Source organism: Giraffa tippelskirchi, chromosome 11 (genome assembly GCF_054371585.1).
Source record: "Giraffa tippelskirchi isolate mGirTip1 chromosome 11, T2T-mGirTip1v1.2.pri, whole genome shotgun sequence".
Taxonomy (NCBI): Eukaryota; Metazoa; Chordata; class Mammalia; order Artiodactyla; family Giraffidae; genus Giraffa; species Giraffa tippelskirchi.
This window is the reverse complement of record NC_137285.1, coordinates 19,063,229-19,080,007: the sequence shown is the minus strand read 5'-3', so window position 1 is coordinate 19,080,007 and position 16,779 is coordinate 19,063,229. Positions and strand designations below refer to the sequence as shown.

Genomic DNA, 16,779 nt, shown 5'->3' with positions numbered 1-16,779 from the left:
TTAGCAGTATGTGTGTGTATCCCTCAGGGTTTTCTATACAAAACACCTTGTCGTCTGCACAAAGGGAGTGTTTTTCTCCCTCCTTCCTCATAGGAATGTCTTGGGTTTCCATGTCTTGCTGATCTGTCCTGACCACACCCTCCAGGACAGCATTGTCCAGTACTGGAGACAGCAGATATCTCTGTCTTCTTCATAGATGGAAAGTATTCAGGCTTTCATCATCCCATATGTTCAATGGGGATTTTTCGTAGATGTCTTTATCAGGTGGAGGAACTCCCCTTCCACTGCCAGTTCCTGGATGCTCTCATCATGGCAGGTAAGCCTTTGCTATCTCCAGTGTAGGATGAGGACCATAATCCCCACTTTATGGGGTCTTTTGAGGATAACAATGGGCAACATAATGATGACTAGCATGGGGCCTTGCACCCATCGGCTGTTATCACTTGCAGGAAGCCCCAGAGTCAGACTCACCTGGGGCTGCAGCCCTGCTTTGCAGGCATCAATCAGTGACGCCGTGGGCAAGTTCTGCAACTCTCTAAGTTTCAACTTCCTTTTCTCTACAGCAGGGATAATTGGAGAACTTGTTTCGTGAGGTTGTTGCATCGTCCCTGGCAGGTCGCGGTAGATGTACCTTAGATCATAAGCTCAGGACACTAAATCTCCGTGCTTGGGGAGATGAGTGATAATATGAGATGCGGCTCCTGTCCTTAGGAAGAGGTGATGCTGTGAATGCGGTCTTGACATTCACAGCACCAGGTGGAAGGGGGCATGTGATGCCAGCAACAGAAATGGAGCACCGGTGGCAATTCAGGGTCCAAAGCGGGGTGGCCCAGGCCAGGGCAGGCCACAGACTGGGGGAAGCACTGGGCCTTCCAGGGTTGGGGTGGGGGGAGGATGGCGAAGGCACAGAGCGTAGAAGCGTGGGGCATGGCTGCATAACCACAGTGGGTGCTTTGCGCCTGGAACCGGTTGTGGGACACAGTGTCAACGCTGAGCAGAAGGCCAGGCTAAGGGCGGGGCTTTGTTCTTGAAGAATAAGTTTTCGAGGGCCGGGAGGGGGCCTTGAGATTTTTGAAAAAGGGATGGTGGTGGAAATCTCCCTGCTATTTTCAGGTCAGGGCTGGGGAGGTTGGTTGGGAAGTAGCTCAACTCTGACCCGTACCAGCTGTGCCTGCAGTGTGGCCTGGGACCACAGTCAGCGACTGTGGAGAAAGAATTCACAGCACAAGGATGTGACGGATGAAAAGGAGGCAGGCAGGATGATGTGGGGAAAGACGGACCAGAAAGACTCCAGGGTATTAAAAAGGAGGATGGTCTCAGTGACGCGTTAATAAAAACAGGGGATGTGGGAAGAGGGGCTGGGGGAGAAGGCGGGAAAGAAGGAAGGAAAGAAGAGTAAAAAGAGCTGACATTGGAGGTGCTGTCTATAAACTGGCACGTTGACCCCTTACAACGATCTGGTGGGGCCAGTGTAATTAGTGTCCACATTTTATAGTTGAAAGATTTGGGGGCCCAGAGGGGCTGTCACTTACCCAAGGCAGTGGGGAGCCAGAGGGTGAAGAGTCTGGATTTTTCTCTAAATGCTACAGGAAGCCACTGGACGGTTGAGCGCAGGAAGGCCAGTGTTGGTAGGTGTCTTTAAAAGGATCCTGCTAGCCGTGTGGGGAGCTGAGGCAGGAGCAGCGAGAGGAGGAACCTGGGAATGTCACACTGTCGGGGTTGGGGCTGAGGGTAGGGAGAGGTCGTTGTATTCTTGGTCATTTGGAGGAATCCACTGACAGGACTCCCTGGTAGATTGGAGGTGGGAAGTGAGGGAAAAGGACAGAACGAGGGGGCCGTGTGAATTTCCAGTGTGAGCGACTGGGTGGGTGGTGGCATCATGCTGAGTGGAGGAGATGCTGAGTATCTGGGGGTGCACGCGTTATAGGCTGGGGAGGGTGAAAGATAAAAGGAAGGCTGGTTACAAGGGGAGAGACTTGAGATGCTTGTGGGGAGAGAGGAAAGAGTCATCTGGACAAAGAGAAAACTGCTCGAGACAGAAGAGGCAAGAGCTGAGCAAAAGCCTCAGTGGAGGAGGGCAGGGTTGACCCGAAGGGAGGTGCTACATCTGATCAGTGTCTCTTCCATGAAACATGCTCTTCCCTGCGGGTCTTGCCCCCTCTGCTTGGCTGACTCTTGTTCTGCTGGGTCCTGGTTTGGGGGGTGGGCACTCCCTGACCCCCTCCTTCAACCCCGGGGGTGGTCCCTGCCGCTCCTCTAGGGCACCCCTATATATCAAGACGGGTTTTGTCATGTCTCCAATAAACTCACTGTGTGACCCCTGAGCTGAGTCCAAATTCAGCCTTCAGCACACGTGTCTTGATCAAAGTCTGGAGGAAAGAGAGCAAGTTGGGTGAGCCTCTGGCAGTTTTGGGGGTGGGAGGAGGTGCAAAATCGAGGATTGCTTTGTCTATTCCAGGGTGGGGGGGGGTTTGCTCAATTAGGCTGGGGACTCAGGAGACACCAATGGGCTGGTATCCAGGCTGTGAGACAGGTGACAGGTGAGGGGGCAGGTGGGAATGGCCCCATCCCCTCCACCAACCTGTAATGGTACCAACCTGCCCTGCTCAGTCACACCAGCGGGGAGCAACAATCAGACAGGCTAGATCAAGAGATTAGACTGTTTGCTGTACAAACTCATTAAGGTAGGAAAGTAGACGCTTATCTTAGAAAGCTTCCCCCCCCTTACCCCCCTAACCAACTCCCTAAACAACAAGGGTTTTCTAGCTAATGATTCAGTGAAACAGAAAATCAGATCAATCAGGTCTCCTCACTCCCCGGGGTTCTCATTAACTATGACTGCAGTCTTACACAAAGCCTTTGGGAGTTTTCAAACGACCGACACTGCAGGCGTAGATGCAGTTCTAGGAAACGGTACTCAAAAGCACATTTACTATTAACAGATGAAATCCATATGTTGTCTGGGATGTGCTTCAAAATAACGGGGGCAGGGTGAGGTAGATACCAAAGAAAACTGGCCCTGAGCTGGTCATCTTTTAAAGTGGATAGTTGGGTACATGGGGGGGTCATTGTACTGTTCTCTCTACTTCTGTGTTTGCTGGAGATTTTCTGAAATAAAAAGGTAAACGCACACATTGAGTGTAACCACACCAGCCTACACAAGGCTAAACTCAGAGCCTGACATACAGAAAAGAGTGATTGAGAAGGTAAACTGTGTTCTATAGAATTGAGTCCAAATCCAAGACGAAGTGCTTTCAAATGCCATTTGGCAACTATTCTTATCACATTTACAACCCAAATGACTCAAGTTGATGCTTCATATTAAGTGTAGACTCGTAGTAGCCAACCTCTAAACCCTGCAGGACACCTACACGTCTGCACCTGCTGGTTGCACCCACCCCCACCCCCAGCTCATCGGGCTCCCCACACCCTCTGCCTGTCTGACACGGAGTCAGGGAAGGGGTAGCTGGGTTGGTGGAAGGGCAAGGGGCTGAGGGTCAGTGGGCCAGTTCCCTGGGCATCTGCTGTGCTGGTTCTGAGCTGGGCACAGTGGCGGCTGAGGGCCCCTTGTCCTGACAGGTCTCAAAACCTGGCGGGGAACATGCAAAGTAATGACCAGTGTCCTGAGGAAATACAGTTGTCTGAGGTATGACTTGTTGAGTGTGCGTGTACACACATGTGTGAAAGCTCACGTGTGTTCACGTGTGTGAAAGTGTACATGCACCTGCGTGTCGGGGGTGCAGGAACATTAGGGCTGGTTTCTGCAGAACTGACATTTAAGGATTATACTGGGAAGAAAGAGGGACTTCCCTGGTGGTCCAGTGGTTAAGGCTCTGAGCTCCCAATGCAGGAAGCCTGGGTTCAAGCCCTGGTCAGGGAACCAAGATCCCACATGCCTCAACCAAGCCTGCATGCTACAACTAGAGAAGGTTGTATGCCACAATGAGGACTCAGCACAGCCAAAATAAAATAAATAAGTAAAGTGGAAGAAAGATAGGAGCTATTCAGGAAGAGGGGTGGAGATGGGGAAAGTCTTGGGCAGAGGGAGGAGGCTTTGGGAAAACCTGAAGAGAGAAACCAAACCAAACCAAACCAAGCAGGCCTGCTCAAGGCACGGAAAAGAGCAAAAATGCGATTGGAAAGGCAAGTAGAGGAAGGACGGGCTCAATGGAGAGGGGCAGACTGACCTTTCCCTGGGAGCCCTTGAAGGAGTCAGTGCCGTGATTGGACTTGGACCGCCTCAAGCTCCCGTGGACTGTCAGGTGGAGGCTACAAGACAGAGAGGGGATGGAGAAAATCATCGTGCGAACTTGAGGAACGACGGCAACTTGGACTTGGGTGGTGACGACAGTGGGGCTGGAGAGAAGTAGATGATGTGTTTGGAAGACTTCCAGAGGACATGCGAGACAGGACTTGGTGTGGGAGAGGGGATGGCACAGATGAGCCTCCAGATTCGGTGGATGGAGGATAAAATACAGACATTTTTAGAAGATGAAAAATGAAAACTCCAGCCTTCTGGCTCTGACCCACATGGCCTCGCCATCTCAGAAACGACTGATGTCTTCCTCTGCGAAATGAGGAAAACCACGCCACTGACTCGAGAACTGTCCAGAGGTGGCCCAGTGCCTGACGCTGAGGGAAGCAGGCTCCAGCACCCTGGCCTCTTCCCTCTAGACACTCTGTTCCTCCTTTCCCCACATCCAAACCCTCCCTTCTTCTAATTATGCCCCAAGTATCTTTTGAGATTCCAGACCTAACATGTGGTCAGACTCAAAAAGCTAGAAGAACCCACTGATTATCTCAGTGGAAACCAAGTTCCTTCTCACCCCAAGGAGTCCATGCACCACTCACCGATTTGTCAGGGGCCCCTGATTCTCAGGGCCCCAGATCTTGCTTTGTGTCATGATGTTTTTCCTTGGGGAAGGCGTGGGGGTTTGATCAGACAAGAGCCTGCGTATCAACCCGCTGCATTTTAGTCAAGAGATACGGATCTGAACAATTGTTCAGTGAAACAAGACAGCAGCTCTGGAGAGGGGCCAGCAGCCCAAGGGGCTGGCACGGCTCATCTTCAAGTCATGCTGCCCAGGCACAAGGAACTGGGGGTGGGTGGGCGTGGGCAGAAGAAGATGGGAGGGCAAAAAGAAGGGCTTCAGATTAAGCAGAAATCATCAAAGTTCTCAGCACAACAAAGGGACATCTCTGCTGGTCAACTTTCCAGCACCTTCCATGTATGGTATTGGGTCAACAGTCAGCAGGGAGGCCCCTGCCCCCTGGGGCATCATCATGACGTAGACCCTGCTGGGTGCTGGCCTAGGGCTGGCCAAGCTGGTGGCAATTTGCGCTTTCTGGGGGCTGGACATTCGCGATTTCACGTGACCCTGACGACCACCCTGTAAAGACTCCAGGGTGGCTGCTGTTTGCCCAAGCGCCATGTGAGGAGACGGACACTTTGTTCAAGCACCTCTGGACTCTGTCCGCCTGGGAAAGCTAGCACGAGCGAGCCAGGCGCGGCTGCACCTCTGCCCTCCTCTCATTTTATCACCTCTTCCACTGCTCCAACTGGGTTAACAAAGACCACATGCCACAGGCTTTTCCAAAAATACGGCTTTTTATTGTCTTGGATGCAAATATAGTTTTGGAACTGCATTGTAGTGTTGGATATAGCTGGTGGAACCGTGCTTCTCGACAGTAGAGCATGAAGGACCGAGCTCAGGGTGGCGCAGGCCTGAGGGAGCCTGCGATGAACAACACTCTTCTTGGGTTTTGCTTTTTCTGCCCACAAGGGGTTGACTTGTCTCCTGGGTGGGGAGCCCTGACAGTCAACGGAGAGCACAAAAGGGGAAAAAAAAATGAACCATTTACACCGTGAACTGAAACCCGAGAAAGGAAAAGAAAGTGCTGTTTCAGCTGTGGCGTTACACAACAAGCGAAACAAGTGGTGTGAATAGGTTCAGATACAGCGGCCCCGGGTGCCGCAGTCCACCTCCCTTGCGAGAAACACAGCCTGGGCTTTGCAGCTCCCTGGTGGAGCCCTTCCTACTTGTAGCTTCAGGATGCCGACTCAACAGAAACGCCATCAGACTTCCGTTTCTCCCAACCCTTTCCCCCACCTCGGCCCTTAAGAGAGGCCCATCTCTGTTTTAGAAACCCAGGAGAGAATTCTTCAAGAGTGATGCCCAGGGTTGACTCTGGAACCAAAGGTTTGACTGGGGGATGTAGGTGAATTTTGCTACATAATCATAAAGAAATTTCACAAAAATAGAATTCCATTGAGTAAACACACACACACACACAGGCTTGTGCAAGCACACACGCATACATACACACACACACAAAGCCAACAGTCAACAGGAAAAGTTCCCTTTTCTTTCTCAAAGGCTGATTTTTCATAAGCCTCAACAGAAAACAGGCACCCTGCGTGGTGAGCAGGGAAGGCCAAGTCCCTTAGAAGGAAAAGAAAATCGGGTAGGTGATCGATCTGTGTGGAGGCACCTGGGTGGGTCGTAAGGCTCCTCTCTGTTCCTGGAGCCCCTCAGATCCCCAAACCTGTCTGCTAGGTGGGTTAAGGCCATGGCAACCACTGACATGTACGACGTGTTGAAGGTTCAAGCTCCTCCACCCTCCACCCTTGCTCTCCTCTCCTGTCACCTCATGTTCAGAGGTGAAAATCCTCTTTTAAGATACGAGGTGTTGGAGCACAGAGCCAAAAACCACGTCCCATTGCTGCCCGTGCACCCACATCGGGGCTCCTCAGCACCCTTCCTCAGCAAGCTCACCACCTGGGAGGCACTTTGCAAAGCTGCTCCAGCGAGCGGTGTTCTAAGCCTGCCCACTGGACGAGATAAAAGAACCCAAGTGGGGCAGGTCAGCCAGCGCTGGGCTGGGTCCACACTGCGCAAGTGTGCAGAAGGCCCCAGGCAGACGGGGTCCCCGGACCCCACCACCCCAGGCTCCACCCTGACAAGCCCTCATTTAGCTGCACCATGAAAACTGGTGACCACCTTGACAATAACAGCAAGCCTGCCACTCAGGATTCCTCCAGGCGCGCAAAGAGGGGAGGCCCAGGCTGAGAGGACGCAGGGGCGCTGTCTGGGACTGCACTCTCCTGGTGGGGGGGGCCTGTAAGATCACTGCACCTTCACCTGGGGAGGGACAAGGGGGTCGGCCCCACCCTGCGGTGCCACGTCCCCCGAGAATCGAAGTTTCTCTTTCTGCTAGCCGGAGCGAAAGAACCTAGAGAGTGGACCTCTATCTGGTCAGGGAGGCAGGGTCGGGTCACCAGGACAGAGAGTGGAGGGAGCTGGGTGTATGGGGTCACCCACAGCACCCCGCCACTCCCTCCCCAACGAGACATGGCGCTCACATCAGCAACAACTCCTCACATCAGCACCGACTCCTGACGTCAGGACTACTTCCCTTGTGCCCTGAAGACCCCAAAAGAGCCCACCTGCTGGTTCAGGGACCTCCGGGGTGTGTGTGTGGGGTGACCGGTTGGTGTGTAACCTGCCTGAGACAGAGACAGGGACGGGCTGGCTGACCTCAGAAAGCCCCGCTCTTTCCCTGCATTTCCCACTCGTCGTCAAAGGGCAACCCCCGGTAGGAAGGGAGCTGATGGCACAGAAAGATTTCACAGAAACACTTTCAGAGACTATGTGCCAGGTAGGCTTTTTTTTTTTTTCTTTCAGACTGATTTTCGTATCCTCCAAAATCAGCGTTTTTAAGTCTCTTTTATGGGAGAAGAGATAGGAGGTGGGGTGAAAGGGAGTGTAAACAAATCAGAGCATTCACTGGAGGCAGCTGGCAGAGCAGCCCTGGGGGTCCCCGCACCCTGGATGGGGACCCCAGAACAAGGGTCAAAGCTAGAGCCACCCACCCCGTCCGGCCAGACTCAGTGGGCAAGACTCCGAAACAAGAAAACTTCCGGGGAAAGAAACAATTGTGTCTGTGCTAAGAGATACAGCTTTGTGGCCCTACAGCCGTGATACTGGTGAGCACCAAGAAAAATGGATTTAAGTAAATATCTCAAAACAAAACATGCATTGAGTTAACCGTCTGCTGGGACACACCCGCATACACACACCCGCACGCGCGCAGCCACACACAGACACACACACACACACGTGCCCTTCAATGTCTCATACAACCTAACAGCTTTAAATATTTAAAAAAAACAGAATCGTGAACATTAAATCAGCCAAAGGGCGGGAGAGGTAGGCCAAAGAAGCAAGAGGCCAATTTTATATCCATGGAGCTAAAAAAAAATAATAAAAAAAACACTCCCAACATGGGGTGGGGAGAAAGCTATTGATCTCAGAGAGGTCGTGGCTGGGCCGAGCTCCACGGCCGCCCACGGGGTTGACGAAGGCACAGGAACAGGGGTAGGCTGAGCGCAGGACCCTCTGCAAGCCCTCGTGGCCGGGAACATCTCTGATTTTCCTTTTTTTTCCTTTCAAGCCTGGCGGTGCTCTTCCCCCTTGGAGGGAGACCTCGTGTCCACCCGGGGGGAGGCTGCGCTCTCATCCTGCTTCCCAGTGGAAATGCAGGGCTGGCCCAGCCTATCTTGTGCCCACCCTCAAGAGAGCCATCTGAAGGCCTGTAAACACGTGTTCTGGGGAGGCAGAGGGGGCCGCCAGGGCGCTCCTGACGTGGCTGGCGCACAGATGAGGGAGCGGGTGACTGGTCACGACCTGGGGAGGAGGCAGTGGCATGGCCGGCCACCCGGGGAGGACCCACTCCGTCCTCCATCAGCAGAGGCTGAGGTGGGGCTGCCCCCGGGGCAGGCCTCCAGGAGCCAGTGGGAGGGAGCCTCCAAAAGGATCCAAACTTCAGCAGGCGGCCCGCAGCAGCCCCCCGCCACAGCTCTGCCGAGCCCAGCAGGACTCCTGGCCTGCCCCTTGCTCGGGCAGGTCTCCATCTCCGGCAGGGAGGACAGAGGTTGAAGGGGAAGCCTGCCGGCCTCTGAACTTCACAGCAGGACATGAAAAGCACATTCTTTCAATGAGGAGGTAGCCCTGGCTGGGCTTCCTGAGTGTTAGAGAGCATCCTTCTGCCTGGAACTGCTCCTGCAGACGCGGCAAGAGGAGGACTGGCCCAGGACCCCTCCTCCGAACCCCTCCAGGTGTAACTCCCACCTTTGGAAACAGCCTGCCGCACCCACAGTCCAAAGCTGAGCTCAGCTCCTGACTGTCTGATCTGGAGACAGTGCCAAGGCAGCCACCTCAGAGCTCTGTGTCGACGGTCAATTTCTGCCTCCAAACACAAGACAAGGCAGATGCTGGAGGTGCTGGCGTCTTTGGTCCAGGAACTGGGATGGATGGGCTGGGGCTCCCGGCTGGACAATCAAGGTGAGGGGACCCGGTCGATGGCAGCACCGCGGAGCCTGGTGTTTCACATGCCACACCCACAGGGCTAGCGGTGTCTATCAAGCACGGCTGTTCCGGCTTGGAAGCAGGAGGGGCACAAGGGGGCAGGGCCTGGCTGAGCCCCAGCCACGTGATTACCGGGTTGGCACCACCGTGGCTGCCACGACGCCAAGTGGAACCAAATCCACTTGAGAAACAGACCACAGCATCGCCCAGGGGACCTCCAGGACTGAAGCAGCTCCGCGTCACTGGTGCTTCCGCTACCCTCTGGGGCACACATACCCACTGCTTTGCACACATGTGCTGTAGGGTTTCCTGGCCCTGCGAAGCCTGAGCCAACATCCGCTCTGTTAGGTCAGTCGGGGGAGGAAGGAGGAGGCCTTCCAATGGCCCAGAGGTGCCCAAGACGCGACAGGAGGGCACATCCCAGACAGCAGCTGGGAAAGGACCCTCACGCGTCCTAACTTGGGGAGCAGGCAAGGCCTCCTCCTGCCCCGTCGGCTCCCTGCACTGGTGCTGTGGCCCCTCTCCCCTTCCCCCCGATACCCCACCAGCAGGACAGGACAGGGAGGGGCGGCATCCCCTCATTTCCCTTCATCCGGGCTTCTCTGAGGCGAGGGGAGGTCGGTGACTGAGGTCGCTGAGTCAGAGTTCACAGCAAGGGGTTCCCAGAGCTGGGCTATTGCTGTTGGCAGGACCCAAACCTGCTTCAGACCTGAGCGCGGCATTTGGAGCGGCCGGGGCCACAGTTGCAGGGAGGCTAGGAGGCCCTGAAGTGGGAGAGGTGATGGGCGCAGCCTCCTCTCCACGGGCGGGGAAGGGTCTGCTTGGCGTCCCACGTGGCCACGTGCCCGCTAAGCGGTGCTAGGACTCCCTGGCTCTCTGGCTGATTCTGGTGACGGCCTCTGCTGCCTGCTCGGGCAGCTGGGACGGGTCTGTCAGGATGGACGTGGTGGTGCTCAGGTGCCGGAGGGTGTTCAGCACGGCTGCAAGACAGAAGGGGGAGCCTGCAGATGCGGCCTGGGGTGGGGGCCAGCTCTGAGCCCCCGAGAGACAGAACACGTGGTTACACGTGTACACCCCAAGGGGCAATCGTCAGGGACAGCCCAAAGCAGGAAGGGCACAAACCCCAGGGGAGCCCCTCTGCTGAGGTCTGGACACTCACATCTCTGCCTTTAAGATGACGCCCCAATCCTATCTGCCACCCTGCAGGAGAGTGGGGAACACCTAAGCCGTTCCTGCTTGTCCCTGTGACCTGAATACACAGCTTTGATCCTTATTAGAAGAACTAAACATGAAAGTGTATCTGAAAACACCTGATACAAGGCCAAGTGAAGAGTAGCTGCTCAACAGACACAAGCTGAATCCTATCATCAGACGGACACGGAGATGGCAGAAAGCCGAGGCGAGGTGCTGGGAGGCGCCCCCCCACCCTGCAGGGCCTCACCCTCCTGCCCAGGTGTGTGCAGACCAACCGTGGCGGAGCCTGGGTTTTCTGCAGCCGCTTCCATGGCTAAGCCCCCCACGGCCCCACGACCCCCCCCAGGCAGCCTCCACTCACTTGGCCTGAGGATGGGCAGGGAGCAGTGCTCGTCCAGCCAGGACAGCGCTGTCCGGTGCAGCTCGTCCAGGCTGCTGGTGGACACCACGCCCTTGAAGGACTCGAACAGCGGCTTGATGATGACGCTGAACTGCACGGCACTCGGGTTAAAGAAACCGTCAGCAAGCGCAGAGAGAGCGAAGTCCAGCCACAGGCGTGCCCGTGACCAACACCCCTCGGGCCTGGCAAGGTGCTTGCTGTGTACAGCCGGGGGGGAGGGAGGGATGGGGAGAGATGTCCCTAACCATCCCTGCACTCGGGCTGTGACCTCGGTCCCCACTCTCAGCCTGATGCCGAGGAACCTGCCACTGACCACAGAGGTTCCGACTCATCCCAGCTCCACTCAGGGACCAGAGCAAAGGGGGTACTGGAGCTGGCGTCTGTCGTCTCTTCCTGTAGAACCTGCCTAGGAGTGCACAGGGATACCCCCTGCCCTCGCAGCTCTTCTCCCTGGTGAGCCCCTCCTCAGCCTGTCAGACCCACAGCCGGGGGTGTGGCGGCCGACCCCGCCCGTGTGCCCACTGTCCGCTCAGGGGCACAGCGGAGGCTGGGTGGGGACTGACAGGGCCAGAGCCGTCCCCCTTAAGGGCCCTGCTGCCATCTGGAAGGCCAAGTGCTGGGAGGCCTGGGCCCCAGGACAGAGCCCAGCACTCGGGCATCCCTGCCTCGTTACAGCTGTCAAGGGCATGTGGTACAAACCCAGAGAACAGCCTGGAGGGAACCAGCTTCAGATCCAGGCTCTGCCACACAGTTGCTCTGTGACCCCTGGTTTCAAGTGGCAGGATGGTACTAATGCTGGGACATGTCAGAGCAGATCCCACCTCTTGTCCACCACATGGCTTCCATCAGCAGCTCCAACCTCCTCTTTCCTTCTCAAGGACTCAGCAGTGCAAAGCAGGCCTGTTCTGTGTCTCTGGGAAGCCCTCAGCCAGTACACTCACCGAGGGCAGCCCCCTCCAACACTGCAGGCTCGGCCAGGTCCCTGTGTCTCTTTAGACAGAAACTAGCATTACCTGTCTTGACAAACTCAATGACAACCATTTAGAGAGCCTTCTTCTAAAGGAACTCAAGAGTCAGTGTCTGCTGTTTCAGGTCACGGGTTGTGGGGATGGAGGGAATGAGCAAAGAAAACTCAAAGATACAATCCAGAACTTCCAATTCTGCAGGGTCCGGCTTTTCACATATTCGTCAAACATGTCTCGCATGTGATCAAACTGGCGCCGGGTGACGGGGACGCCCGTGGCAGGCAGCAGCTGCTGGCAGGAGCTGAAATGACAGGAAGTCAGGGGAGCTCTCCAAGAGGAGAGCGTGGGGAGGAGAGGGGATGGGAGAGGACAAAAGCTGCAGTGCTGAGTAAGGGGGCCTCTACCAGTGCCCCCACCCTCCCTTCCTGCCGTGCAGGGGAGGACGAGCCCCATCCACCCCCCACCTCAGCCCCCAAGGCCCAGCCTCACAGGATGGTGGCATTGAGCTCCTCAATCTCCTCTCGCAGCCGCCGGGCCTCTTCCTGCATCTGACTGCGCTCCTGCTGCAGCTTGGTGATATACTCCACGGTCTTCTGCAGCGTGATGGCGTGGCTGGTCTGCGAGGGGGCCAGGTCAGGGTGCGCAGCATGCCGGGCACCCCCACGAGCCAGTCCTGTCGGTCCCCGCCCCGCCCCACCCTCTCCCCCGACCCCCACAGCCCCTCACCAGCTTGTTATTGTTGGAGATCAAGCTGTTCAGGGTGTCGAAGCCCATCTTGATGTTGAAGCGCCTCTTCTGCTCGGCTGAGATGTGCTTCATCTGCCGATTCTGCTGGGGAATCGGCCCGTCACTGCGCCACAGGGCCCCCTCCCCACCCCTACCGACTGCTCAGATTCTCTATAGAGAGCTATGTGGAAGGAGGCGGCGACAGGAAGCTAAGAGGCTCCAGGAAGAGACAGGAGGGGACAAGATGGGACTAGAGAACCATCCCTACAGAACAGAGCACAGCAAGGGCCTGGCGCTGCAGATCTGGCCCTTCCCGGCCACCCCTACACCCTGCTCCACAGAGCTCGGGGCCACTGTCACCACAGGGCCGGGGGAAGGTGGGGCGGGGGGAGCCAACATGCTCAAGGGCAAAGCAGTGAATATCCCCATTTCAGGTGTGGGACACCTGTCAAGCCCATGGGTCTTCCCAGTATGTCTCCAGTAGGGATGTCGCTGTCCCCGTGGCCCCTGGATACGTTTCTCCCTGCCTCCCCAGTCTTCCGAGGGAATCAAGACCCGAGAGGTACCTTTAAAACAGCCACGTTTTTGGGGTCTGCAGGCGATTTCCCTGAGCAGTTGTTTTGGGGGGACTGAGGACTGGGGCTCTGCTCGGACGTGCATGGAGAGGCCTGCCCTGAGTTTGGGCAGTCCCGACCTGGGAAGAGCAGAGATTCCCCTTAGGGACCAGGCTGTGCCAGCCGCGTGGGGACTCACCCACAAAGGGAAACCCACCCTCGACCTCCCATGGCAGCCCAGAGCAAAAACTAGGTGAAAATCTTTGCCAGCATCTCGGGGCGGGGGGCAGCGGGGCGGTCCTGGCTAGGCCTGCTGGGTGCTGCGGTCACAGGTCTGGGAGAGGAGAGAGGCCCGCCTCCCAGGGCACCAGGGGCCCCTCCCAGGGCACCAGGGGCCCCTCCGTGTCTCCAAGGCTCTGGTGCTCACCCTGGGTGGCAAGTACTTAAGCTATCTGTTCTTTGAACTCTATGTGTGTGTTTTCTTACAGTTCTTTCAATTTTACCCACCTCAGAAATCTTTTAATTAGGAAAACAAATGAGCTCTTTTACCCACAAATAACTTGGAGGAAACCTGTGGCCCCGGCTCAGGAGCTGCGCCCAAGAAGCCCCTCCCTGCCCCGCCTCACAGCATGGCCACGCGACGCCTGTGGCTCTGTCCCCTTGACAATGCTCTCCTCCCTACCCTGCTCTCAAGCCTCCCAGCGTGGCTCTAACCTCTGGGGATCCGCCTCAGTGGACAAGGCGACGTTTCCGTGAGCCCCCACATGGCATTTCAGGGCCCAAGCCATAGCCAGTCCATGTCTGTATTTCCCCAGACGAGGGTCCTTATTCTTTAAAACCTGTCCTCGGACGAGCCCCTGTCTGACCCCTGTAAGCAGAGAGCTAGTTCCTCACTTATCATGTCCTCCTCTCCACTTCAGAAAGATGCTTCTGTAGAGGGCTCCGGGAGCAGCCACCTTAGTTTTATCTAAGACAGGAAGACACTTTGGTCTCCCTTCCCAAGGTGGCATCCGGCTCCACCCCTCACCAATGCCCCCTGCCCGCCCCCACCAGCAGCAGAGTCTTGGGAACATCATTTTCCAGACCTCTCAGACCTCACTGGGCAACATCAGTCCTACCCCGGCCGTCTCACCAACTGAAGTCCAAGCTGGGGAGGAAGGAAGGGGGCTCCTGAGGCACGGTGCCAGCAAACGGGCTGGGGACGACCGGCCAAACCCAGACAGGCTAGGGGCTCCCGCAGCCGCAGTAACCGCAGGCTCACAGTTTCCGAAAACCACCAACGAGGGCCGCTCAGTCCCTTTTGTGGATCGGGACTGGCAGCTCAGAGCCAGGTCTTTCTTATTTTTCAAAATCTTGTTTGGCCACACCACATGGCACGTGGGATCTTAGTTCCCTGACCAGGGATCAAACCCGTAATCTCTGCAGTGGCAGTGCAGAGTCCTGACCCCCCGACCGCCAGGGACGTCCCCATCAGAGCCAGGCCCTTTTGAAGGAGGCTGAGCGGTGTCCCCGTGAGCACACGAGCTGCCGGCACCACAAGGTGCTGGCAGCTTTCCCTCACTGACCCTGCGCTTAGCCTAGGCTACCAGCAGCTTCGGATCCCTCACCGCCCAGCCTGGCAGCCCAGGCTCCACCTCGGGTACCCTCGGCAGCCTCCCTGGTCCAGCAGTGGGCCCCCCACTCCACTCACGCGGTCCCAAGCGGTCCAAGCGGAGAGCTGAGTCACTGGTGCCCGCAGCAGGGACCTGGGCGATGCCCCCATGCAGTGGGCCCTGCTCACCCTTCACCAGGGAGTCAGGTCCCGGGCTGGGAGGGAAGAGCCGGGACACGGGGGCGCGCTGGCTGCCTGGGCTGGGGCCAAGGTCCGTCACCAGGATGCCGCTGGGGAACTCTGTGACTCCAGGAGCCTAAGGAGACATGGAGGAGGGAGGTCACCCCCAAGCACAGCTGTGCTGGGTGAGGGCCACCCGAGGTCGTAAGATGTTGAGGGCCTGTCCCGGCCACTCACCCTGGTGAGGGTAGCAGGCGTGAGGACCACGCTGGACTGGGACACGGTGGACGCCAGCATCCCTTCTCTCTTCAGAGGGCCCGACGTCATGATCACTGCCTGCGGCTGGCCTGGGAAGGCAGCTGCCGGAACAAGGGGAGGTGAGGGTGGAGGCCCAGCTATGGGCCTGCTCCTGACACGGGTACTGAACCTGGTCCAGCCAGGCTGCACGGGGTGTGGGGCTGGGGGGGGCCTCAGGAGCAGCACACAACCCCTCTGCTGCCACTGAGATGTTGCCCCCTCACTGTAGGGCATGGAAAGACAATGCTAGATTTTTGCAACTTCTCCTTGGTGGGGACAGATTACAGACCCAGGCAAGAGATGACCAGGGCCATGTTTTTTTTTTCCACACTGGGTTGAGACTGGAAGAACACCACAGAATAGAAAACAGACTCGATCTACACACGTTGTCTTTCACAACCCGTCTGCTTCCAAGATCACGATGTGTGTGTGTCATGAGTTTGCCAGCCTTGGGGACAGGAAACATCCCGGGGGTAGGGGGGTCACACTTGCCTCCCCCCAACCTGACTCACCTGGGGTGAGGCAAGCGTTCTTCAACACCACGGACACCGGCTCCGGTTTGGGAGCAGGCACTATTTTGGGGGGCTGCTTGTGCCTCCCCCCAGGCAAGGAGATGGGCTTGGGGTGCACGAAAGTCATACGGGGTTGGGGAGGCCCAACGGTCGGCGGCCGGGTGATGGGAGACAGCGCCAGGCCATAGGGGGACCCAGAGGGGGGCGGATAGCGCGTGGTGATAATGAGGCCCTGGCTCTGGCTGAAGGTGGTGGCAGAGGCGTCGTGGGTGAGGGTGGCGGAGGCCGTGTGGGTGATGACGGAGGGCGACTTGCTGACTTCAGCAAACTTCTGGGGCTGCAGGAAGGCGGGGGGAGTTGGAGGGTTCAGAGTGGTGGCGGGAGGGGGGCCTAATGGCAAGACGGGGGAAGGAGGCGGCGGGGCGGGGCTGGGCGAGAGCAAGGGCATGGTGAACACGGGCAGGAAAGGCTGGGGGACACTCAGGGGCGGTGCTGAGGGACCCAGGTCTGCCGGCTGAATGAACGGGTCCCCAGGCTGGGGGGGGTGTTCACAGCCCTGCCCACTCGTGGGGTCCAGGGCAGCGGCTGCAGGGGGCGCGATGAAGCTATCAGGGAGGCTTGCGGTGGGGAGAGCGGTAGGGAGAGCGGTGGTTGGCAGGATGCTGTCCTGAGGAAGGAAGAGAAAAAGTGAGCAACGAATGCTAAAGTCACACAGCTCGCCGCCACTCTCCAGCACTACACGCCATGGAGCCCAACACGTACACCGTGCGCCTGTGATGCAGCCCCGGGCAGAAGGGACAGAGGTGACGTCTCCTGGCCCCGGGACTCCTAATCTGGGGGAGATGGAGCTGGGTCTCTCCGGGTGCCAGCAGGGGTCTTGTTTCCATCGGGGACTCGGTGATAACACAGGGCTCAGACACAGTGACTGTGCACACACTTGGCTCTCGGCCTGGGGATATCCTGTTTCTAGAGTCCGGCAGGGTCCCCCCAAA

General features: G+C 57.2%; 1 protein-coding gene across 4 annotated transcripts in view; it reads right to left on the bottom strand.

The window, feature by feature from the left end:
• Positions 1-5,589: 5,589 nt before the first annotated feature.
• Positions 5,590-16,779, bottom strand: part of MLXIP (MLX interacting protein) — a 58,444-nt gene continuing 47,254 nt past the window's right edge. The window contains exons 9-17 of one of the 4 annotated variants that reach the window (XM_081540119.1): positions 15,788-16,454; positions 15,216-15,337; positions 14,898-15,114; positions 13,220-13,347; positions 12,654-12,758; positions 12,417-12,544; positions 12,105-12,228; positions 10,924-11,053; positions 5,590-10,348 (exon numbers count right to left, since the gene is read on the bottom strand). In XM_081540119.1, coding sequence (XP_081396245.1) covers positions 10,227-10,348; positions 10,924-11,053; positions 12,105-12,228; positions 12,417-12,544; positions 12,654-12,758; positions 13,220-13,347; positions 14,898-15,114; positions 15,216-15,337; positions 15,788-16,454 — 1,743 coding nt within the window. In that variant the 3' untranslated portion in view covers positions 5,590-10,226. Of the gene's footprint in view, positions 10,370-10,896; positions 11,054-12,104; positions 12,229-12,416; positions 12,545-12,653; positions 12,759-13,219; positions 13,348-14,897; positions 15,115-15,215; positions 15,338-15,787; positions 16,455-16,779 lie in introns of all 4 variants that reach the window. The other 3 variants (XM_081540118.1, XM_081540120.1, XM_081540121.1) reach the window with 3 other exon arrangements.